Below are 25,206 nucleotides of genomic sequence, written 5' to 3'. Positions count from 1 at the left end.
AACACCACATAACATGGATGAACTTGGATGATGTTATGCTGAGTGAAATAAATCAATCACAGAAAGGCAAATATTGTATTAGTCCATTATTGCAAAAAGTCAAGGAAAGGTTTATATATGGAAGGAAATTTTCTTTGTTGGTTACCAGGAGTGAGAGGGAAAGGGAGGGAACACTACTAGATAAATAGAGACAAATATTGATTTGAGTGAAGGGAAGGGCAATGTACCAAATGTGAGTGATCATTATGGTGGCATTGAGGAAGAGGAAGACATAGAGAGGTGCATGAGAGGTATAGACAACACAGATTAACTTTTTTGTACATACAATACTGTGTTGTCAGTGAAGGCAAACATTGATATGGGTGGATAGATGGGTGGATAACCTGAATGATTAGGTATGTCTGTACAGGGAGGAGTGTGCCTATGACCATGTATAGGGTTGGCAGATAATTGTTCTACAAGTGTATTTGTATGTTCTTTAAGGATTCTCAGGTATATAGTAGAGCTGACAAAGGACAAGTTTGTAGTCACTTCTTGGGCATAGCCAGCTACCCGGAGGGAGTGAATAGTTGGACCTGTGGGCTGAGAACCATGGTCGCAGGGGACACGAAGCTCAATTGGCATGACACACTACACAAAAACATTGTTCCATATTGCTACTCACTCTAGTGAGTAGCAACTGGGATCTTAAAAGCTTGCAAGCAGCCATCCAAATGCAACAATGGGTCTCTTCTTGTCCAGAGCAAAGAAGAATGAAGAAAACCAAAGAAACATGGAAACAATTAGTCCAAGGGACTGGTACACAATGTGATCTTCAGCCTATGCAACTATGAGACCAGAAAAACTAGATGTTGCCCAGCTACCACTGTCAACCACTAGAAGGGGGATCTATGTAAGAGATCCTGGATAGAGTGTGAGAACAATGTAGAACAAAACTCAAAATCATAAAAAAAAAAAAAAAAAGGGACCTGGTTTGCTGGTCTGATAGAGCCTGGTGGAACCCTTGAGACTATGGCCCCTAGTTGTCCTTCAGGTCTAGAATTGAACACATTCGGGTGGCTTCCAGCCAAACAATAGACAGGCATATGAGCTGAACATTTACCTGAGGTAGATACACTCTTTGGAGAGAACAATCACGGGAGAATAGAAGGGCTGTGTATGCACAGAGAGACAGCTCAGGGGGCAGGAGTACATGGCAGGGAAGGATGCAGGGAAGAGGTAACTATGGGGAGTATGTGTGCTGTATGTAAAATGAATTTGCTTTGTAAACTTTCAACCAAATCACAATAAAAATAGGAAAAAAAAAATAGCTACACTACAATTTTAGGGATTAGGGAAAATAGTCTTGGGAAATCAAACAAACGTGGAGTTGAAATACCAAATCAAAGAGTTCTGTTGCTTACATAGAGCCTTGGTAACCCATTGCCATTAAGTCAACTCTGACACATTAGGACAGAATAGAACTCCCCCACAGGGTTTCCGAGGCTGTAATCCTTATGAAAGCAGACGGCTCATCTTTCTCCTGCAGAGTAGCTTGTGAGTTTGAACTGTCAGCCTTTTGGTTAGCAACTAATCACTTTAACCACTGTGCCACTAGGGGTAAGTGCTTGGCTTCTAACCAAAAGGTCAGCAGTTCAAACCCACTAGTCACTCCGTGGAGAATGATGTAGCAACCTGCTTCCATAAAAATTATAGCCTTAGAAACCCTAATGGGGCAGTTCTACCCTGTCCTATAAAGTCACTAAGTTGGAATTGACTTGATGAGTATGGGTTTGGTTTGAGGTTTAGAGCCCTGGATGCACAATGGTTAAGCACTCTGCTACTAACCAAAAGGTTAGTTGTTTGAACCACCAGAGAAAGATCTGGTAATCTGCTCCCATAAAGATTACAACCTATGCTATTCCGTAGCATAGAGAATGCTATGGGACAATTATACTTTGTCACATGGGGTGGCTCTGAGTCAGAACCAACTTGGTGGCACCTAACAACAACAACACAGCTAGCAATATCCAACTACAGGGCAAATGGGAAAGAAAAATGACATGGGTAACTTAGGGTCAAATTGTATGAAGAGGAGCAAGCGCTGGCTTCTTTACTCAATTTAAAAGAAAATCCTGAGTTTTCCAGATGAGGAGGCCTTATTTGACCTTCTGCTAAACTATGCTAAGCAAACTCTGTTGGTCCCAATACTGATAGCAAACAGAGGACTCCTAAACCCACATTGTGCGTATCCTTGGTCAAACAAGAATGGGCTTCTAGGAAGCATCCAGGAAACATGATTCCTCAACATGTACACCTAGGACCCAGAAACACAAGTTCTACGTGACTATCTATATGCAATATTGCTGACAGCAAACATCATGGGTGGCTGTCATGATTACATGCATCCAATGTGATTGACTAACCCGGCTGTGGAGAGGATCCAAAGCTTCATGTGTCTGCTTTGAGTTTGCCCTGCAAGTTCTCATCTGAGACAGAATTAAAACCCAGAAATGCTGACGGAAAGTCCTGTCTTTGGATGACCGAAAAGCTCACCGATTACAATTTAACTAATATTGGGAAACTATGTAAGGTTGGGCAATCTACTTCCATAGTGATACCGCCTTGGAAACCCAAGGAGGGGTTGCTATGAGTCAGGGCTGACTCAACGGCATGTAACAACAACAACAACATGTATAACTTATCTGTTACTAAGTCAAACATACTCTCTAATGATTAATTTTCTTCACATAGCTTCTTTATTTTATTTATTTATTTATTTATTTTTAAAGTGGAGGGAGTGGTAAATAACAGACTTACAAAATTAGAAACTACTATGGTTGTTAGTTGCTACTGAGTTGGTTCTGACTCATGGCAGCCTTATGTACAACAGAATGAAACGCTGCCAAGTAACAATAGGAATTAATATAGTTTATGGCTCCTAAAAATTCTTCCAGTGGCTATATCAACTGATCCTTTCCAAGGCCAATTTATGTAAGAGAGGAGACATCTGATCCAGGGTAGGTAAGTCAGAGTCGTTCCCATAAGATTTTGCATCTTAAAATAGATAATCAAATGGATGGTAATTGGAACAGAAGCTGTTAGATGAGTCCTACTGCCAAGGTCCGCAGCATTGCCCTGGTTCCCATCTTTCCCTAGGCCTGAATTTTCAGCCTTTTCTTTAGTTCCAAAAGCTGCAACAGTGTTTTCCCTATAAGAGACTCCTCTCCTTTTTGTTCTTTCTTTCTTTTTTTTTTCCCTAAGTATGCCAATCTGAGATAATAGTGCTATAACAAATGGAATTTGAGAAATAATCCAGAGAATTTCCCTCATTTTATTAATGTAGGCGTTGAAGCCAAGAAAAGATAAATGGTTTATCCAATGTCACAAAAACAGGAGCAGACCTGATTCTAGAACTGGGGTTCCAACTTGACTCTTGAACTATACCCATTGCCATCAAGTCAATTCTGACTAATAGCAATCCTATAGGACAGAGTAGAACTGTCCCCTGGAGTTTCCTAGGTTTTTAATACTTTAACCAAGTCTTTGGCAGCAGATTTGCCCAATGCAATACATTGTTATTAGCAGCAAGTTGAGCATAAACTGTTTGCACCACCCAGGGACCTTTAAAGCTAATACCCAAAACCCACTGCCGTTGAGTCAGACCCAACACCTAGTAACCCCTTCTTGGATTTCTGAAGTGGTATCTCTACGGAAGTGGATTGCTCAATCTTCCTTCGGAGGAGTGGCTGGTGAGTTTGAACCGCCAGCCTTCTGGCTAGCAGTCAAATGCCTTAGGCCCTATGCCACCAGAGCTCCCCTTAAAGGTAATAGCAAGCTTCTAAATAGTGGAATATTAAAGTTGAGTAATACTTTTTGTTGTTATGTACCATTGAGTCAGACCTGACTCATAGTGACCCCTCCTTGGGTTTCTGAGGCAGTGTCACTACAGAAGTAGATTGGCCAACCTTCCTTCCTAGGAGTGAGAAACACTAGTCATACAAATATTTCCAGAACTCAAAGAAAAGAAATCCAAATTATGACAAATACCACTGGATTTGGAGAGAATTAAGCTCTCCAAAAAATTGAAAGCTCAATGGCTTTATTTACAACATACCTTTAAAACGTAAAGTGGGTGCTTCTCATATGAGGATCCAATGTGGAGTTTTTCAATCATAGCAGGATACCGCTCAGTTATAACTTCTATCCAAGAATAGATCTTTTAAAACAGAAACCAATGATTAATTACAGAGCAAATTCAAAGTATCCCACTGACCAATGGAAGCAGACAACATCCTCGCAGAAAGGCAATTCTTCTAAAACTTTGTATGTGGAAGTAATGATGGATTAGAATACTTGGGCAGAATTTTTTCTGCTATTTAAGATGATCAAGGATGGATAGTGTGGGAGAACGATGTGGAACAAAACTAAAAAATCATTAAAAAAAAAAAAAAAAAAAGGACCAGGTTTGCTGGTCTGATAGAGCCTGACGGAACCACTGAGACTATGACCCCTAGCTGCCCTTCAGGTCTGGAATTGATTGAACCCACTCCTGTGGCTCCCAGCCAAACAAAAGACAGGCATATAAGCTGAACATTTACATTAGATAGATAAACTCCTTGGAGAGATCAATCATAGGAGAATAGAAAGGCTGTGTGCACAGGGAGACAGCTTGGGGTGGGGCAGGAGTGCATGGGAGGAAAGGACACAGGGAAGAGGTAACTACAGGCAGGTAGTGGGAGGGGAGCAACATGTTGCACTGTGGGAAATTGCTGTCAATATCATGAGACAAAGTATATGTGAGCTGCTGTATGGAAAGTGAATTTGCTCTGTAAACTTTCACCCAAATCACAATAAAAATTTTAAAAAAAGAAGGTCAATGAAATTAAAGTTTTAAAAAGTGTCATATAAAATATGGAAGTGGAAAAGTATTAAGAAATTTACAACAAAGTAGAAGAAGTTGATTTTTAAAGTATGGCTCCTGTAAATTATTTTCAATGTCTTATCACATTGAATACCTGCCTCTCTATATAAAATTCTCTTTATCATTCATTAAAGAGTTCTATTTTACATGGGACATTTCTCTTTTTTTTTTTATCTTTTAGTATTCACTTTTCAACACTAGCCTAGAGGATGGCCTTTGCCCAGGTAAACAGAAATACCATTGTTTTCTTCTAGAGTTCTGCAACTGCAATGGAATGTGTGAAACTGAGAGAGGTAAAGGTGAAGACAATTTGATAAAAAGAAAAATTCTTTTCTATCCTGAGAAGTAATTGGATTCTGACCCAACCTGTTGGATGTAGTGCTAATGGTAGTTGAAGTTATCTATTGGAAGGAAAAACAAAAAATAAGTTCTGTAGCTGACTCAAGGCTTATGTCCACTTCAAAGCAGGCATTGAAGTGTCATTTGGGCTGGGATTTCTGGTATTAAACTCAGTCAAATTTTAATGTGAACCAACTTCCCAGGGGCCACTTTTAACTTACATACCTTTTGAAATGAAAACAGTCAACTCTGGGCCTTAGCTCTGAGAACTTTTCTAGAGATTCTGTTCTTCAAATAGCAATCCTCGCTGATGGGAACTGGAGTGCCATTTACCAATGGCTTCTCTCAGAGTAGCATAGAGGAGATGCCATGTCTAAGTGGTTGTCCCAATGCTGGGAATCAAAGGGCTTCTGGAAGGCCCATGTGCCACCAAATACCTACCTTCTCAGCGTCTGTGATATCTGACATTTAACCATCAGGGATTTATTTCTTCATTGGGATTTTTTTTCCAAGGCATGAAAATGTCTGCGACAACTACTATATTTTATTTTTTAAAATTTTATTTTATTTTAAGAGTTGGTTTTACATTCTGTGTTACGTGTACATTTAGTTTCACTCCCCATTTATCATGCCCAACGCTAACCCAGTCTCCTCCTCTCCCTGCCCGGTAACTCTGCCCCTGTGCCCCTCATAGTCATGCACTCTTGTTTGTCCTGCATTTCCTTGGTGTGAATGTCAGTGCAATAGTTAACAAGATGTATATGCAGACCACCCAACCCAGGATGAAGCACCCACATACTATATGGTAATACATCCCTTAGAGAACTACTATATTTGAGAGTCTTTGGGTGGTGCAAAGTGTTAATGCCCTTGGCTGCCAACCGAAAGGTTGGCGGTTAGAGTCCACCCAGAGGGGCCTCAGGAGAAACACCTGGTGATCTATTTCCAAAAAATCAGCCACGGAAAACCCTATGGAGCACAGTCTATTCTGACACACAGGGTCACCATGAGTCAGAATCAACTCAGGGGCAACATTTTTGTTGTTTGTTATAGCACTGATGGTTCAGTAGATTTCCTCAGCCAGGGGAGATTGTGATGTAGGCAACTTTACAAACTTGACTCATTTCACACTCCTTTCTTATGCCATTTGTTACAAGAAGTCCTTTATGGCCATTTGTTTCTTTCTCCCTACAGTGAATTACTTAACTCCATTCCCTGATCTAGGCCAATGTTCCAAGCAACCCTTTGAACTACTGGGTGCTAATGTGATCAAGGCTGATAGAGGGACCTCTGGGAGATACCAGCAGAAACAGTGCAGTGTTAAAGGAGAAAGAAGGGCTTAACTGAATTTCTTGAGAGCAAGATTGTCATGGTTCCTATGAACTTCTTAGAAAGGATTAGAGGAGAGGTAAGGATTTAAAATCTTTTCTGGAATGTCATGTACCACCCTCACCCCCTTCCAAATCATGTCCTTCCTTGATGTATCTAAGAAAATTTAAACTTTTGAACAAGATAATTTTTAAATTAAATTTAAGAATTTAAATACTTCTGTTTAAGGCGATCTTTTTTCCCTGCCGAACTCAATACATCAGTGACATGGTCACTAATTTTGCAAATTATGTCACCAAGCTTGCTTCTTGTAGTGCTGATGATTGATGTTGGAGGTGGTCTAGGTGGAGCAGATGAAGAAAGGGCATGAGACATAAAGGAGGGGGAGGCAATTTTAAAAGAACCATGTCAGTCAGACAGGCATAGAGATTCTAGAAACAGTTGGATCTGTTTTAACAAACTGGAAAGGAACAGATGTTCCTGAAGATTAAGTTGAAATTTTGTTTTTATTACTTAAATCTTAGATTTCTTAAAAGTATGGCTATGGCTCTGTTCTGGTTACCTAGTGCCACTCTGACAGGAATATACCACCAATGGGATAGCCTTAACAAACAGGAGTTTATTCTTACAACTTGGAGGCTTTAAGTTCAAGTTCAAAGTGCCAGGCTCTAGGGGCTAGATGAAAGCCCCTCAACCTCGGGGTCCAGCTCTGCCTCCTGCTCCCGGCCCCAGAGCTAGAGGTGTTTCTTCACTCAAACAGCTGCTGGCTGCTGAGGCTGAGAAGCCCCAAGGTTGACAAGTAAAAAGGCACAGTCCCGATGTTACCAGTGCACACGGCAGGCCATTAACTTAAGTCCATTGTAAACCCCAAGGTCAGCAGAGCATGGCAGGCTGCTGAGCAATGACATGGCTACATGGAGGGTCCAAGCGTGCCAAAGGCTGGAGACCATTCTCAAAGCTTCTCCTTATATACAGGAAGCAGACCACATACCCAAAGGCAGCTACTCAGCTGCTCCCAGTAGATTCCACCATGGAGTTGATTACCAGTCTCATCATGGGGAAATAACTACCACCAGCTGCCCAGCCAGTCAACCAGGCCTAGCCAAGTTTACATACAAACATAACCATCACAGGTTCCAAATAGCTACCAGGCATCTAGTCAAAGATGAGAAAAATACATATATTAGGCAATATAATAACACTCTCATATGAGGGGAAAAAAAAGACATCAAGAAATTTTTATTCCTTGGATATTCTAGACAAAAGAGAATTCTCCATGGATTTATCCTTTTCAATTAATAAAGATGGGGAAAATGATTTTTAGTGTATTATATGGAAGTTTCCTGAAATTGATTAAACTGAAATCTGTAAATACTGACTGTAAAACAAAATCCAATTTCTTAATATTAAAATACAGGTAATTATTATTGTTTCAAATAGATTGCTCATGGATAGAAAGAAATACATTCATTCGTAGTGTATTAACTGTAAGTGAATAAATTTCTTTAATTCAGTGAGATAATTGGCAATAATTCAATGAAAGTTAAACAAACAAACAAAAAAACCATAAAGACAGTTTTCATTGGAATATTAATATGTATAGACATTTTAGCTAAAAGGCCCAGTCTTTATTCCTGTTCTTCCTTAACATGCTGTGTTATTCCTACCAGTGAGAGATATTCTTAGCTTTGGAAAACCACCTCCTTAGAGTGAGTTTACCAAATATGATACTTTCTTTCCAGGAAAAATATCTGTAAAAGAATGAGCTACCACTCCCTACAATGCATTTGTAATTTTTTCTTTTTCTTAACTCTCCTCCACCAATTCTGATTCTTTAATAATTTCCTATGCCTAAGGCACTTGATTGCTAACCAGAAGCCTGGTGGTTCAAACCCACCAGCCAATCCTCAGAAGGAAGGTTGGGCAATCTACTTCCATAGAAATACCACCTTGGAAACCAAAGGAGGAGTTGGTATGAGTCAAAATTGACTTGATGGCAGTGAAGTTTTTTTTTTTTTTTTTTTTTTTTTTTATGGCCGAAACGACAATGTTGGCTAAAAGGAAGTAGTAATTTTGGAGAGAAGTGTTACGTCTTACTTCATTCATGGAGTGATACTGTTCATAGTATGATGAGAAGGTCCGGGGGCTAAATGTATCATTGGAGGTCTGCTGTAGAATGAGATCTTCAACATTTTCCATCAAGACCCTAGGGGATGGAACAGAAGGTGAGCTTATTTTTAAGCAGGGTTGTGATCTTCCCATATGGTCCAGTGCCAGCATAGCAGATGGCCACAGGAAAATCACTGAGAAATCTTTAAGCAAAAGGTCATCAAGGTACAAACAACAATAGTGAATATATTTATAAGCTAAAAGTCACAAACTCTTTTAGTAGATACTACATGGACACTGGAGAGAAGGTAGTTCCTATGTGTATATTTTAGGACCTCCCAAAACTTACCCTTTACCCACTATTATCAACATATTTCCAGGGTCTTTACTATGAACGTGTAAGGTAATGGACAACTTTCTCCAATTCAGAGAAATATTCTATTATCCTGTATTCAGTTGAGGACCAAAGAGAAGCAGAAAGCATTTTGTTTTTCATAGTGACAGCCATTGGTGTACAGCGGCTGTTCTGCATGGTCACATCACTAGAGAAAGAGAAGGACAGGAAAAGAGAAGGCATGGAAAGTCATCTCTTTACATTTCTCTTGAGAAGTTCAGCAACTACTAACTAGGCAAACATTTTAACTACATCAAGGCATTCTATCATTTGGATGGACAATTAAGTTCACTATGAGTTGGAATTGACTCAACGGCAGTGGGGTTTGTTTGTTTGTTTATCACATTAACAAAGTTTTCTTTTATGTTTAGCTCGTACTTTTCCCATTTTCTGGCTGGTTGACCTTGAGAAATTTCTTTCTAAGTATCTACTTTTCATCTGTATAATGGGGATAGCATCTACCTCACAGGGTGAAATGAGGATTAAATGATAACAGTATACAAAAGGCTTAGTCTAGGACACACAAGTCCCTATAATATATTATTAATAATCAGGACCAAATATTCAGGAATGTTCACTGCCCTTGTGAAGAGAAGAATCAGAAAAGCAAAACTCTCTTAAGCAGCTGCTTGTTCAAGAGATGCCACAAAGTCTATTATGGTGAATGACAATTTTAGACCTCAAGTCTAATATCGAATAGTCATGGAAGGTGGAACTAAAAAGCGACTCTACAGATGTAACCCTCATTTTCAGATAAAGGGACAGAATCATTAGAGGTTAAACATAAGGTGAGGTAGCTGACCATTTGGCTTTATCATCAAGCCCATTATCATGATGGTTGGTTTTTTTAATGTAAATATTTTATTTTTCCAAGAAGCAATTATACCATCACTTAAAAAAAAAAAAAAAACACCTCACTGCCATTGAGCTGATTCTGACTCATAACGACCCCCTTCAGGTTTCCAAAGCAGTAAATCTTTACAGAAATGGATTTCCCAATGGACACAGGGAAGAGGTAATTATCGGGAGGAAGTGGGAGGGAAGCTGTTGCATTGGGGTAAATTGTAATCAGTGTCATGTGACAAAGTGTATGTGAACTGCTGTATGGAAAGTGAATTTGCTCTGTAAATTTTCATCCAAATCACAATAAAATAAAAAAAGTTTTTAAAAAAGTGAATTGCCCAGTCTTCCTTCTGTGGAGTGGCTGGTGGGTTTGAACTGCCAATCTTCTGGTTAGCAGTCAAATGCCTTAGACACTATAACACCAGAGCTCCTTTACTATATCACTTAGCAAATAAAATAAAGGTAGTATACTATCTCTTAAAAAAAACAAAACCAAACTCACTGCCTTCAAATCGGGTCCAATTCATAGCAACCCCTCCTTGGGTTTTTGAGGCAGTATCTCTACCGAAGTAGATTGCCCAATCTTCCTTCCAAGGAGTGGCTGGTGGGTTTGAACTGCCAACCTTCTGGTTAGCAGTCAAATGCCTTAGGCATTATGCCACCAAAGGTCCTTGGAAATCCTAAAATGTATGCTAAGAAAACACACCAAACTCATTGCCATCGAATCAAATCCAACTTGTAGAGACCCCCCATTGGGTTTCTGAGATGGTAAACCTTTACCCCATCTTCCTTCTGTGGAGTGGATGCTGAGTTTGAACCATCAACCCTCTGGTTAGCAGTCAAATGCCTTAGACACTGTGGCACCAAAAAACAAAAACCAAACTCACTGCCGTCAAGTCAGATCCAATTCATAGTGACCCCTCCTTGGGTTTCTGAAGGATTTCACTATTGAAGTAGATTGCCTAACTTTCCTTCTGAGGAGTGCCTGGTGGGTTTGAATCACCAGCCTTCTGATTAGCAGTCAAATACCTTAGACACTACACCACCAGAGCTCCTAAAATGCTAGGTACTTACAATAGCTGGGAGCTCTGGTAGCGTAGTGCCTAAGGTACTTGACTGCTAACCAGAAGGCTGGTGGTTCAAACCTACCAGCCACTTCTCGGAAGGAAGGTTGGGCAATCTACTTCTGTAGTGATACTGCCTGGAAAACCCAAGGAGAGGTCGCTATGACTCGGGGCCAACTCAACGACACATTACAATAACTACAATAGCTATTAGTAAGTGTGGAATGATACCTACTTGAATTGAATGCTGCTCACATTTAAATGGGCTTTCACGATGCTTACATCCGAGTCATTCACAAAAAAATGAACTTCTTTATTCTTCGCAATGAATTCTGCCATTACGGGTTGCCAGAGAACAATCTGCAGGTTCAAGGCAAAAAAAAAAAAGACAAAACAGAAACAAAGTTGTTCACATTCTCATGTGTAGCTAGTGTCATAAGAGTATGTTTACAAAGGACATGAGAGGTACCCTCCTTAGCCATAGCTCTCATCTACACGTGGAGTGATATAAACATTTATATTGCAGGGAGCTTGTTTTATTCTTCTCTAGAACCCCATTTGCTCGAGAGGGCCTGGAATATACCACATACTCAATAAATATTTGGTGAGAAAATTATGGAATGATGAATAAATGAATGCATTTATATCCCAATGTAAAGCTAGATCTGAATATCAGGTATTTAAAGAGAAATAAAGTTTTCTCTAGAAAGAAAGTTGGTTAAACATTGATTTTCTTTAATAACAATTCCACAAAAACAAACCAAAACTCACTGCTGTTGACTCTTCCTTTGGAGGAGTGGCTGGTGGGTTTGAACCTCCAGCCTTCTGGTTAGCAGTCAATTGCCTTAGGCACTATGCTACCAGAACTCCCAACAATTTCAAATCCTTGCTATTATTATCATGTCAGTGTTTCTTTTCTTTGTCCTTGAGTGGTTCAAATGGTTAACTCACTTGGCTGTTATCCAAAGTTTAGAGCTTTGAGTTCCCCCAGAGGTGCCTTGGAAGAAAGGACTGGTGATCTATTGCTGAGAAACCAGCCACTGAAAATTCCATGGAGCACAGTTATACTCTGACACATGTGGGGATGCCTTGAGTTAGAATTGACTCAGTGGAAACTGGTGGTACTGCTTCTTTTCTTTAATCTAATTTTGGCCTTTGGGCAATGCCTTCCAAATATATTTTACATTTTTCTATTTTACTGCATTTTTTTTCAAAGCACTTTCATACTCAACTCATTTGATCATCATAAACGTACCTTCATATTCTTTTCATTGTGCAGATGAAGAAACTAAGGCTAGTAACTAACTTGTCTAAAATCATACACCTAGAAAGTAGCAGAACAAGAACTAAAATTCTAAATCTCTGTTGCTTGTTTTATTGGCATTTTTTCTATAACATGTGAAACCATTTGCCATTGAGTCAATTCTGACTCATGATAACCCTATTTGTGTCTGAGTAGAACCGTGCTCCAAAGAATTTTCAGAAGTACATTGCCAGGACTTTTCTACAAGGTACCTCTAAGTACACTCAAACCACCAAGCTTTTGGAAAGCAGCCTAGTGTGTTAACCATTTGCATGACACATGATTCCACACCATATAGTATGATGGCCATGAAAACGCTCCACTCAGATTTTCTGTTATGAGGAACCCCGGCTGCTACCTCTCTTGATCCATCAGTGACTGAGGCTGTGTTCCCTCAGGGCTGCTGCCAACCAAAGATGGTACATGACGGGTATATTAATGCAGATTCATTCCTGTGCCATGTGGTATTACTCTAACACATGACTTTAGCTCAAGGACTCATTGATCTTCACTGGAACTGCACTGCAGTCTAAAATTTTTCAAGCACAATCTTTTTTCTTTCCTTCTCTCCTTTACAGGTGGCAGATCTATATCATGGTCTGAAGGTGCTCCCTGCCATCTCCAGCTCCCTCCTCTCTATCCTTAACAAGCATTCCTTCTAATAAATCTTTTGCATTTCTAATCTAGTCTTAGTGTCTGCTTTTCTGAGAACCCTAAGTTACAAACATGGAATCATCAACTTTCTACTATTTATAATACGTGCTAATTTTCTATGACTTAGGGATTCTGAGGAGATGAGTCCCAGGCATAAAAATTTTAATAAACTTCCCCATGTGTTTCTGATGCTTAGTCTTTTTACATGGTTGAACAGTGTCCCCTGCAAAATTCATGTCCATCCTAAAACCTCAGAATATGACCTTATTTGGAAATAGGGTTTTTTTTTGCAGATGTAATTAGTTAAGAGGAGGTCATATTAAATCAGGTTGGGCCCTAATGTAACATGATGGACATTCTTATGAGAAGGGAAGAGACACAGGGCCAGAGCATACAGGAGGAACACCATGTGACACAGAGGTAGAGTCTGTAGTGATGGGTCTGCAAGCCAAGGAACTCCAAGAAGCTAAGTGAGAACTGATTCTAAGCGTGGAACTGATTCTCCCCTAGAATCTTCAGAGAGAACATGACACTGTCAACACCTTAATTTTGGACTTCTAGCTTCTATAACTGCAAGAGAATGAATTTCTATTATTTTAAGGACTCAGTTTGTGGTAACTTGTTACTGAATCTCTAGGAAATTAAAATATCCCTTGATTAAGGACATTTGTTTTATAGGAAAAGTTCTAGTGAAATGTAGTTGTAGTAATCCCCATAAGTACAGAAATTCAACTCCAAGGTATAATCATGAATTAGCAGAAAACTAGTAGCACAAATGAAGAGGGTTTTATTTGAGGAGTCAACAAAATCACTGGAGTATGGAGAGAGGAGGAATGCTGTAAGAGGGGTTTCTATTAGGTCCAAGTAAGTCAGACGAATGTAGAAGGGAACATGGCACACAACGTTTACACAACTAAAACAACACAAAGATACAAAAATACAAAGATACGTTAGGGAGGCATTACCTCGTATGATGAAGTAAGATTTTGCAGAATTTCAACTTGCTTAGAGATTATAGGAAGAGCAGATAAAACCTGGCCCCTGTGAAAAAATGAGAGGATTTTGACGTGAAATAAAAAGTGAAAATGAGATAAATAATACTGGAAGGGTCTTCTAACTAACTGTGAAATGAAGCAACATTGAAAATGTTCAAAGGAAACTGGATGTCACTTTGGACTAAGTGTAAAAGGAGACTCATATGCTCTCATTCTTTCTGCTTCCAAGCAACTGCAAAATCAACAGCTCTCTTGAATGGGAGTAATTTTATATATTTTTTTCTTCTCCATTCTGTATGTGTGAATTTCAAAAATTGAAAATTTTATATGTATGCTAACTTTATGCTCATACCATCTTTTTACATAATAAAAAACTCTTGTGAATCCACTGCCCCACTTAAGAGATCCGACTTGACAGATATTGTTGATGTGCTTCATGTGTTTCTCCCCACTCAACTCTCTTGACATAGCCAAGCAGTATCCACTACCCTAATTGTCATTGTTGTCTATTCCTTTACTTTTCTTTATAGCTATAGTACCTTAAACAATATGCCTAGCTTTGTTTGATTAAACTCCTTAAAAGTTGTATATTACAGGTATTAATCAATATCTTGTTTTTTAATTTAACGTTTTATTTTCAAGGCTATCATTTGTATTGAAATTTCTAGTTATAGGTCACATGTGCAAGAATTTCTCTGAGTGGATTTGCTATCTCATGCAGTAGGCCTATTCTCAATTTCCCAAACTTTTTTTGCCAATTTATATTTTCACCAGTTGTGAAAATGATTTTATTGATCTTCATCCTTGTCAGCACTTGACACTGTCTGACTTTTCAACTTTTTCCATTTGGTGGTTGTGAAATGGAATTTAGTTGTGATTTCAATTGGAATTTTCTGACTCACTAATGAGGTAGAGTTATTTTTATTCCATTTTGGTCATTCCTATTTCCTTTTATTGTTGTTGTTGTTGTTGTTATGTGCCGTCGAGTCGGCCCCGACTCATAGCGACCCCTCCTTGGGTTTCCGAGGCAGTATCACTATGGAAGTAGGATTGCCCAACCTTCCTTCCGAGGAGTGGCTGGTGGGTTTGAACCGCCAGCCGTCTGGTTAGCAGGCAAGTGTCTTAGCCACTATGCTACCAGAGCTCCCATTTCCTTTTATATGATATGCTTTTTCATGTCATTTGCTTAAGTTTTCTATTAGGTTGGTTGTATTTCGGTAAAAATTGATTAGTAGAAGTTCTTGGTATATTCCACTTACCAGTCTTTTGTCAGTTTTATGTATTGCAAATAATCTACCAGTTTGTAGACTGTATTTTCTCTTTCTGTATGGTGCATTATTTATCCATCATTTCCTTTTGTGCCTTCTTTGTGTGTTAAGAAGTCTTTCCTTATGCTTGGATCATAAAGATATTCTCTTATGTTCCCCTTGCCTTTCTCACTTACATTTTTAATCCATTTGGAAATTATTTGTATACAATGTGAAGAAGAAATACAATTTCTTTTTTTTTTTTTTTTTGTCTTAGCATCGCTTATTGAATCTTCAATACTTTTCACAGGGATGGGCTATGCCAGTTCTTTCATATGTCAAGTTTTCAAACAGTCATCAGAGTGACAACCAGAGGAACATGACCCACTAAATGCCATGGACTTAGGAGAACAAGGCATTCTTAGAGGCAAGATAGACAGGCACCCAACATGAGGTCTACTCAACCTAAACAACCAAAAGAAACCAAGGATGGATAATTAAAGAGACCGACAACAGCCATCCTAATAAAAAGTCAAAATCCCTTACCCCATTTCTAGACCTCAGCCAGTTCTCAGACCGAGAAACTTTTGCCTGAGGAGAAGCCAGGTCCCTGTGAAGAAAAAGACCTTGCAATAGCAGGTTTTTGCTGTTAGGTGCTGTTGAATCATTTCTGACTCTTACTGATTCTGTGTATAACAGAGAGAAATGTAGAAAGGGTACATGACCATAACTCCCCCAGTCTTTTCCCAGAGGGACCAATGGCCCTTTACTCAGGTAACCGCACTCTGGGTAAATGGAAATACCCAAGCATTTTAAAGTCTGTTGGATACATGGCCCAAGCCGACTGATGATATGAAGTCCTAGCCTAGGTCCAGCTCACAGTGGGTGCACAATGTTCATGGACACATCCATGGACCATTTCCCTGTACCCAAAGTACATACTTCAAATGGACCTACTTGGTAGTTGGCAGATCCCCCACATTGGTTCCTTGTCTGTGTAGTAAGAGCCATCACAGCGGGGAAAGCCAACAGGATACCTAGGGAACTGCCCACCCCTGTGCCAAGATAGCAAATTTTAAAAATGCATCCTAGAGGGAAATGGCAGGTATTAGTATGATCCCTAAAGACTTAAAGGATTCAGGGATAAAACAAGATGTACACACAGACCACTCAACCCAGGGTGACACACCCAAATTCTCTATGGAAATGCATCCCTTGGAGCAACTGACCACAGGGCACCAGAGGGGCAACATTCATTTGCACAGAGGAAATACAGGACACACAGGAGAGCATAACTATGAGGGACACGGGGAGGGAGGTTATTGGGCAGGGAGGGGAGGAGACTGGGTTAGGGTTGGGGATGGTAATTGGGAAGTGAAACCAAATATACACGAAATGTTGAATGTAAAACAAACTCTGCTCTGTAAACTTGCACCTAAAGCACAATAATAATAATAATAATAGAATAGTAATAATAATAATATAAATAAACAAACAATAAAAGATGCAGGGATAGTAGTTCCCATCACATTCATTCAATTCACCAATCTGGCTCCTACAAAGCCAGATGGATCCTGGAAGATGATGGTGAACAACCAAATACTAGTCCCAATTGCTGCCTCTGTGCCAGGTATGTATCTTTGCTGAGCAGATTAATAAGCCTCTAGTACATGCTATTCAGTAATTGAACTGGCCATTTCTATCAGAAAAAGAGCATTCCAAACAATTCACGTTTTCTTGTGACAGATCTAGCTTCAGCTTAAATAAAATTTCCCACTCTCTGTCATAATAAAATCCCAAGGGAACTGGCCTGTTTGGATAACCTGATCTACTATATCAGTGACATCATGTTAATCTAAAACTGGATGAGTAAGAAGTGATAAGAAAATTGAGGGGTCTTGGTAAAACATGTGTACTCCAGAGGGTAGAAGATAAATCATACACAGATTCAGAAGCCTGACCCACCAGTAACATTTTAGGAGTCCATAGGTCTGGGGAGGAGCTCTTTACTGCTAACCAGAAGGCTGGCGGTTCAAATCCACCAGCCACTCCTCAGAAGGAAGGTTGGGCAATCTACTCCCGTAGGGATACCGCCTCAGAAACCCAAGGAGGGGTCGCTATGAGTCGGGTGTGACTCAAAGGGTCTGACTCAACCGCACATAACAACAACAACAACATAGGTCTGGGGAGGAGCTCTGGTGGTTTAGTGCCTGAGGCATTTGACTGCTAACCAGAAGGCTGGCATTTCAAACCCATCAGCCACTCTTCAGAATGAAGATTGGGCAGTCTACTTCTGTAGTGATACTGCCTCGGAAACCCAAACAGAGGTCGCTATGAGTCAGCTCCTACTCCACGGCAGTAGCTGCCTATAGGTCTGGGGCTTTCTGGGATATCCCCTCCAAAATAAAGGACAAATTATCGTATCTCATACATCCCTTGAAAAAGAAGGAATCTCTTGGATTTTGGCAGCAACATAAGGCTCACTTTGAAAGACTGCTTTATTGCATATATTGGCTGACATGAAAGACTGTCAGCTTTATTAAGGACCCAGAGCAATCTTATTACTTGGGTTATGTGGCCTGGTTGATCTATGGCATTAGAGGCATTGGTAGTGGGAAAAGATGACTTTTGGAGATAATGTCCCATTCCAGTGGGAGAATCCCAATACAGACACTTAGATTCTAGAGAACGGCCATGGTATCTGCAGTGGAGAATTATATACCTTTTGAAAAGCACTAAAGTTTTTTTTAAAAAAAGCACATTATCAAAACAGGCCTCCTTTTTGGAGGAGAAAAAATAATTAAAGAAATATAAAAGACAGGTTAGGAAATGTTGTGGAGTAAAATTATGAAGGCAAAATTGACCATCAAATATAGTAATACATCCAAATTCAAACTGTGGTTTCCTGGACTCTCCCAGTATCAATTTTGATCAAAGTGTCAACACAGTCGAATAAGGAAACTGGATGAGGGTTAGTCAGATCAACCTATGAAGAATTTGTAATGTTTAAAAATGAGTTTCTGAATTCTGTGTCCCCTAACTTAATCAGAGAGAGGCTATAAAAAGGGGTCTGAGTATAGAGAGGAGTCCCTGGGTGGTGTAGACATGTGATGTACTCAGCTGCTAACCCAAGGATAGAGATTTGAGTCTACCTAGAGGCACCTTAGAAGAAAGGCCTGATAATCTACTTCTGAAAGAAACAGTCATTGAAAATCCTATGGAGCACAGTTCTATTGCCCTGGGTCACACTCAACTTGACAACAACTAGTTTTGTAATGTGGAAAGGGAGAGAGGATTTGTGAAGATATTTTTTTGGAGCAAGCTGTTGCAGTTCTGTGAGACCCAACCTCCCAAAGGGGGATGGAATTTTGGGGTGTTCCCTTACCTCAATCTAGTAAGGAGGATTTCCAAGGGATGATGGGAGAGTTTGAAACATGTCTCCTCAAATGTAGAGACACAAGAGTTGACACACTTGACTTGCTCCTGAGAAAGCTAGACCTGTAGGTGCCTAGTCTCCAGTTGGCTCACTAGTAAATAGAAACAAAAGAAGAAACACTTCATGTTATGTAGTTCAAATGCAGATGGTGTTCAATAGGGCCGCCTGAAGGAGTGAGGGATCTCAGCAGCAAGAACCTGGAGGTGAATGCTAGTGCTAGGGGTTAAGGAGGGAGTCACGAGTGACCACCTAAAGTGAGATGCATCAAAAGTGGATCACCAAGCCTTTCTTCCCAGGAGCTTCTGCATGGATTTGAACCTCCGACCTTTGGTAAGCGGTAAATTACTTGTTTGCACCACTCAGTGCCTCCAAATTGTTCAAGGCCAGAGGACTAATAAGTAGCAGATCCAAGGTTAACTCAACTCTCCAGATCCTGAGCTTTCAATAACTATGCACTTCCTCTAGTGCCTAACCCTCTACGAATGCAGCAATGTTCATCAAGGCTTGCTTTCTACTATGGTTCACAAGGAAAGTTCACACTTGTCATAATTCTGAAATTTAAAAAGCTGATGAGATGCTTCTGAATAATAGAACACAGCCCAAAGCTACAATTTTGTTTTATGCATTTCCATAGTGTTTCAAGTTCACTGGTGACCTGCCCTTAAACATGAGAGTAATGTCTCTGTAGGAACTAAGTGAAAGAAAATAAACTGGTCTCTGGGTGGCCAGATAGGAGATTAAGTTGACAGAAGTAACATTTTCCGTGATTCTGGTGGCGTAGTGCCTAAGGCATTTGACTGCTAACCAGAAGGTTGGCGGTTCAAACCCACCAGCTGCTCCGTGGAAAGAAGATGGGACAATCTGGGCAATAAAGATTTATTGCCTCGGAAACCCAATAGGGGTCGCTATGAGTCAGAATCGACTTGATGGCAGTAAGTTTGGTTTTTTGGCTTTATCAATAATTCAAAAGCCCTTCATCCTCCACCTTCCCCCACCTTCCAATTCCTCCCTTCTTTTCTTCCTCCTTTTTCTCACTTCCTCTATCCAAATAAAAAGCCTTGGCTGACAGGTTGCACTTTGGTAATCATTGCACAATGAAATTAATGTTTGTTTACAAAAGCCTTGATAGTATTATGTTTTTACCCTTCATAATGTTTGGCCTTTAAAAGCAAGTGGATATTGAGACAAACTGCTTTTTGTCTGCCTTTCTCTTTGGCATACGGTATTTATGCATTGAAACTTTTTCTTGTTGTCGTTCCAGGGCATTTCACTGATGAGATTTTTCAAAATGCACCTACAAATCAGCCGCTAAAAGAATGCCTGAATACAAACTCTTATTAGGAAAATGATCACGACAAGAAAACAGCAACAAAGAAAGCTTTAGGAAAAAGCCAGGCTGTTAGCTTTTTAAAGAAGGGTTTATAGTCTCGCCCTCAGAAGTAATTCATCAAAGTACACAGCCCTGAGTGAAATTATATTTCCTTTTGAGCTTCAGTAATAGACCATTCCTGGAAAAGTAGATGCAGAAATTTTTTTTTTTTTTTAAATATTTTTACTCCCAGAAAAACAAGTTTGCAATGTCATTTCTAGCAGAGGATGGAAACCAAGAATTGAAATGCATGTTCCCCTAAGCTGTTCCACTCATAAACTCACCAAAGTGTCCTCCTCTCCACATACACAAGAACCATCCCTATATATGGAAGGTATTAAATATTTTCAATGTCATGTGATTTAACTATAGTCTATTTTCATTACACTCTTCAAAATGGATTTCATCAGATTTCAGAGTGTGCATCAAAAGATACCAAGAAAGTCACACAGGTGAGAATTTTCTCTCATTTCTTCACTATTTTCTCTTCACCCTTTTCCTACATTTCCATTAACTTTCTCAAACCCCAAAAAAACTCACTGCCATCCAGTCTATTCAGACTCGTAGTGACACCCATTGGGTTTTCAGATTGCCCCATCTTTCTTCCACAGAGCATCTGGGGGGTTCAAATCACTGACCTTTAAGTTAGAAGCCAAATGCCTTAACCACTGTGCCACCAAAGCTCCATGTATTATCTTTAGTCCCTCTAAGTTGCTGTATGCTGACTCATTTTAAAGAGGTGCAGTAAAGCTTTGGCATGGCTGTTGTTTTTAGCTGCTGTGGAGCTGGGCCCTGAAGCATAAGACACGCTGCCCTGTCCTGTGCCATCCCTATGGTTGGTTAGGAATTGGACTATTGTGATCCATAGGGTTTTCTTTGGCTGAGTTTTGGAAACAGATTTGCAGGCTTCTCTTTGTAGCCCATCTTAGAAACCTGTTCAGCATCATAGCAACACACAAGCCACCACTGACAGGTGGTGGCTGCACAAAAGGTGCATTGGCTGTGAACTGAACCCAGACCTCCTGCATGGAAGGCAAGAATTCTACCACTGAACCACCAATGTTCCTTTGGTGTGCTTAGTTACTGATTATCCTGTCTGGGAGTTTAGTTCACGACATGACCAAAATGATAATCTAGAGGTGTGCTTGTGAAACTGCCACAGCCATCTCCAATGGTACTTGTGTTGGCAGGTAGGCCATGTTTAGACCTGCTGTAGGTGAGTACCACGAGACTAGACCTCCAGCCCTGGCATCTCTCCAGGCTTCATTCCAAACTCTTCATGCTGCAATGTTACTAAATTAGACCTCCCTCAAATTGAATGATCTTTCTAATTGCAAGATATTTTAGAGGCAATGGTGTGCACTGAAAAGAGTTGAAATGAGGCTAAAATGTTTTTGAACTTGAGCAAAATGATTTATTCTACCTCAGTCTCAATTTCCTCATCTGTAAAATACTGATAAAGATTCCTAGAGTATAGGATTGTAGGTATTTAATGAGATAACATTTCTAAGTGCCTGTTCTAGTGCATGAGGCAACACAAGTGCTAAATAATCATTCGTTTCCTTCATTCCTCCTCCCTCTCTTCAGTGACACCACTGCTGCCCATGGTAGGTTGAACTTCTTGACATTAGTTTTCCTTTTCCCTCTCTCTCACCCTTAATTAAGGCCAATCACCAAATGACAGAATTTTAAAGCTCGCGAGGATATTAGAAATCATGGTCATCTGATCTATGGATAGAGAGACAAGCCACTGATTATTCTAGTGATTTTGACGCCATGTAACAACCATTATTTGGTAATGGAATTTGTTGCTTACCACTCAGCAATCATATTGAACACTAAAGAGTCAACCAATTATAGTCAGTTCAGTGATGATGTGCTAACACATCTTCAAGCCCATTCAAAAACTCTTATCAATTCTGACTTGTAGTGACTCCCATTGGGTTTCTGCCACGACAGCCCCATGGGGTCCGCGTGACATAGTCACCGGTCTGAAGCGGCTGTTTCAAGGAAACTCTAAGCTTTCCGGGGTGAAGTGTGCTCTCTCAATTTTTACCATTTGTTCCTGTTTGCTGATGTTTTTGATAATGTTGTTTGGTTCAATAGTTGCTAGTTACAATAAGAACAATAAAGATTTCTTGGAGCAGAGAGACGTCAGAGGATCAGGCAATGGCATTGACCTAAAACCTACCTTGGGAGAGGGTGTATTTTCCACAGAATCATGGATGACTTCAAAGGAAACTCCTGGAAAACATTCCAGAGGAACAATTGCCTCCAGTACTTCAAGCAATTTTAAAAATGGACCATAAGAACTTAACTAATGACCCAGTTGGAAATCTTTTCAATGGTTTGGAACAAAGTGAACTCATGCTGGAAAAAACCAAGGACCACCACAACATCTCCAGTGACTGTACAAAAATATGAGAAACCCTTGGTGTTTATTAACTAATGAACAAAAGGCAAGTTTAAAAAGCGGTTCACAGCATTAGTGAAAAGATACAATGCAAATTTCAAAAGTAAATATTTCCAAAGGACAGAAAAAGAGTTTGTTTAGAAAAGGATCCTGACGTAATGGGAAGTCTCAGGGCATATGACAAAAAGGCCAAAACAATAATTATGATCATTGTTGTAGTACTTAGAATTGTGATGTAATGGGAACTTGTAAACTTACTGTTTTTGATCAGGTACTTTACTTTCTGTGCTTTTGCGTAAACCTGTGCTTGTGAAATTAAAATCAAAAGAAGAAATGGTTATACTATAAAAACATGTAGTTAAAGGCAATAAACGCTCTCAGTTGCAAGCAGCCTCTGAGTTGTTTGTCTTCTGTTAGCCAATTCGCCGACTCCCTATTCACCTATAATCTTCTTCGAGTTATAGAACCGAGCCCAGTGACTGTGCTGGTCTGCGGCAGGTTTCCAAGGCTATAAATCTTTATAGAAGCAGACCACCCTATCATTCTTCCACGGAGCTGCTGGTGAGTTCAAGTCACCGACCTTTTGGTTAGCAGTCAAATACTTTAACCACTACACCACCAGAGCTCCTTGCAAGCTCACAAATCAAGCTGTATTTTCAAACTGTTTTCCCATAGCTAGTCATGAATTAGACAAAGTGTTTGGGGGTAGCTTTCCCCTTCCTTGGTATGTTCATTTGCTCTATGTCTTTCTCTCTTTGCCAATCACTGAAACAGAGAAAAGGATCAGTTTCAGACTAATTAGACAAAAAAAGAATCAAAGAAGAAAAAAAAAGGGAAAAAATTCCAAAGGGAACAATATCAAATAAAAAGAGCTTAAAAATTAATTAGTTAATAAATTACAATATTGCAGATGACCTGGACCTGTTTGCTCCATGTATTATATAAGCTAGAGTACATGTTCATTTGTGTTCTTTAAGTGATTTTTAGTAGAAAAATATGTAGTAGAACATTGTAATGAAATCAGCCCACAAAGCTACAAAAAATTAGATATGTTCATCTGTGTTCTTTATAACACAACTCTGCTTCTTTTACTTTTAACACTGAATGCCCAAGCACAATCCAAACTTCCTATTTGACACTTTTATCCTCTCTCCCCTCCTATAGTCCATGTATAAAAGGAAAAGAAATCATCCAGATCTAATGTATTTTATGTAAGAGAACAAGAAGAATCTAAATTATGTGATATGCTAGGGTGTAAATAACTATTTTGTTAATAATTCTGTTCCTTTAGTCACCATAGTAACTGCATATACATACCATACAGACTTCTCCTAGTAAAAGAACTAGAGCCAGAAAGAGAAAAGACAGATCTTAGATCTAGGGAGGTCCATATTGTACTGAAATCTGTTCATTTGCCAGGGCAATTTTCTAAAAGAAACTTCCAACCTTAAATTTTTGCTCTCTAGCCCAATACACTGACTTGATTCAATGTGAATCAAACAAATAAGGAAAATAGCCTACCATCATCTAGGGTTCTAGTGAATTACCTCTGAAATGCGGAGACATGTTGCTCATAGAAGAAGATGAGGGCTAAAAGGACATGAAGGCTATAAAGCTTCATCTCAACGGTGGTTTCCTCTAAAACCAAATTCTCGGAAGAGAAGAGCCCAGATAACTGATTGCATAAGAGCCTTCTTTACACATTGGTTAAACTATAATGGTGTGTTCCCTCTTGTTCCAGTGAATCAATCAACTTAGCTTCATTTCCACTCCCATTTATTTAGTTAGGGTGTTGTTTAATAACTGAACTCTCAAAAAGAAAATGTAAAGAGAGTGATTTTTCTTAATTGACATTATCCATAAAACATTTAGCTCCTAAGACAAAGCCAAGAGTAAATGAATAGTAATATAGCTGGAACTTGTCTCATTCACTGAAGAATCATAACCATAAATTAATGACTAATGGATCACAGCTCACATTGAGGGAGATCTCCAGCAGAGTACTAAAAATGTATTTCCTTGCCTCTGTCTTGTTCAACATTTTCCACTTAGATGAAGACATGCCAAAACTGGTGGGTTTGAACTGTCAACCTTCTGGTTAGCAGTCAAATGCCTTAGGCACTATGCCACCAGAGCTCCCAGATGAAGATAGAAAGGGAATTTCTCAATTTGTGGATGATACAGAGTTGAGTTATATGGAAGATTACTGAATCTACATTCAAAAGCTTTTGACTTCACCATACGGAATGGTGGGTCCATCCATAAGCGAATAGGAATAACATGCAGTAGGGAACTCTTTAGAGCAGTAAAGCCATCAATTTACTTTGAATCACCTTTATTTAGGGAAAAACACATCTAAATCAAGGTCCACCACCCATCATTCTGGAGATAGCATTATGTAACATTGTATCTGGTAAAAGGCTACACCCATATTCTGTAAGTAAATGGAGTCATGGTACTCCTCTTTGGAAAATGCATTTGAATGTTCTTGGGGACAGGAAAGGCAAATTTGCAGAAGAAATCAACCCCCTATAATGAGCTTCTAAGAAGGAATGGGTTGGGATTTTACACCTCACTTTCTGAGATTCAAAGCTACTGAAGCATGTTTAATGTATTGAGGTGACTTCAACTCAAGCTACCTTTTGTGTAACAAAAAAAGAAGTAAGAGTATACATACATGGGGTGGGAGGAGAGGAAAAGAGGGTTATTGATTGGGGGCATAGTTATAGGTGATGGAAAAATTTGGAAATGGATAGTGGTGATGATGACACAACATGATGAATATACTTAATGTCACTGAATTACACA

At 39.5% G+C, this 25,206-nt stretch overlaps 1 protein-coding gene and 1 non-coding gene across 2 annotated transcripts in view; both read right to left on the bottom strand.

Annotated features, from left to right (window-relative positions):
- Positions 1-24,019, bottom strand: part of CPB2 (carboxypeptidase B2) — a 66,164-nt gene extending 42,145 nt beyond the window's left edge. The window contains exons 1-5 of the mRNA XM_007947830.1: positions 23,946-24,019; positions 13,904-13,979; positions 11,217-11,341; positions 8,669-8,777; positions 4,097-4,198 (exon numbers count right to left, since the gene is read on the bottom strand). Of these exons, the coding sequence (XP_007946021.1) occupies positions 4,097-4,198; positions 8,669-8,777; positions 11,217-11,341; positions 13,904-13,979; positions 23,946-24,019 (486 nt within the window). The remainder of the gene's footprint in view (positions 1-4,096; positions 4,199-8,668; positions 8,778-11,216; positions 11,342-13,903; positions 13,980-23,945) is intronic.
- On the bottom strand, positions 20,978-21,048 carry TRNAG-UCC. Its single transcript has one exon. It is a non-coding gene; the product is annotated as a tRNA-Gly (tRNA).
- Positions 24,020-25,206: the final 1,187 nt, after the last annotated feature.

The sequence above is a fragment of the Orycteropus afer genome, unplaced genomic scaffold (genome assembly GCF_000298275.1).
Source record: "Orycteropus afer afer isolate SDZICR_OR568_19922 unplaced genomic scaffold, OryAfe1.0 scaffold00194, whole genome shotgun sequence".
Taxonomy (NCBI): domain Eukaryota; kingdom Metazoa; phylum Chordata; class Mammalia; order Tubulidentata; family Orycteropodidae; genus Orycteropus; species Orycteropus afer.
Note: the sequence above shows the minus strand (reverse complement) of the source record. Positions and strands in the feature narration are given on the sequence as shown.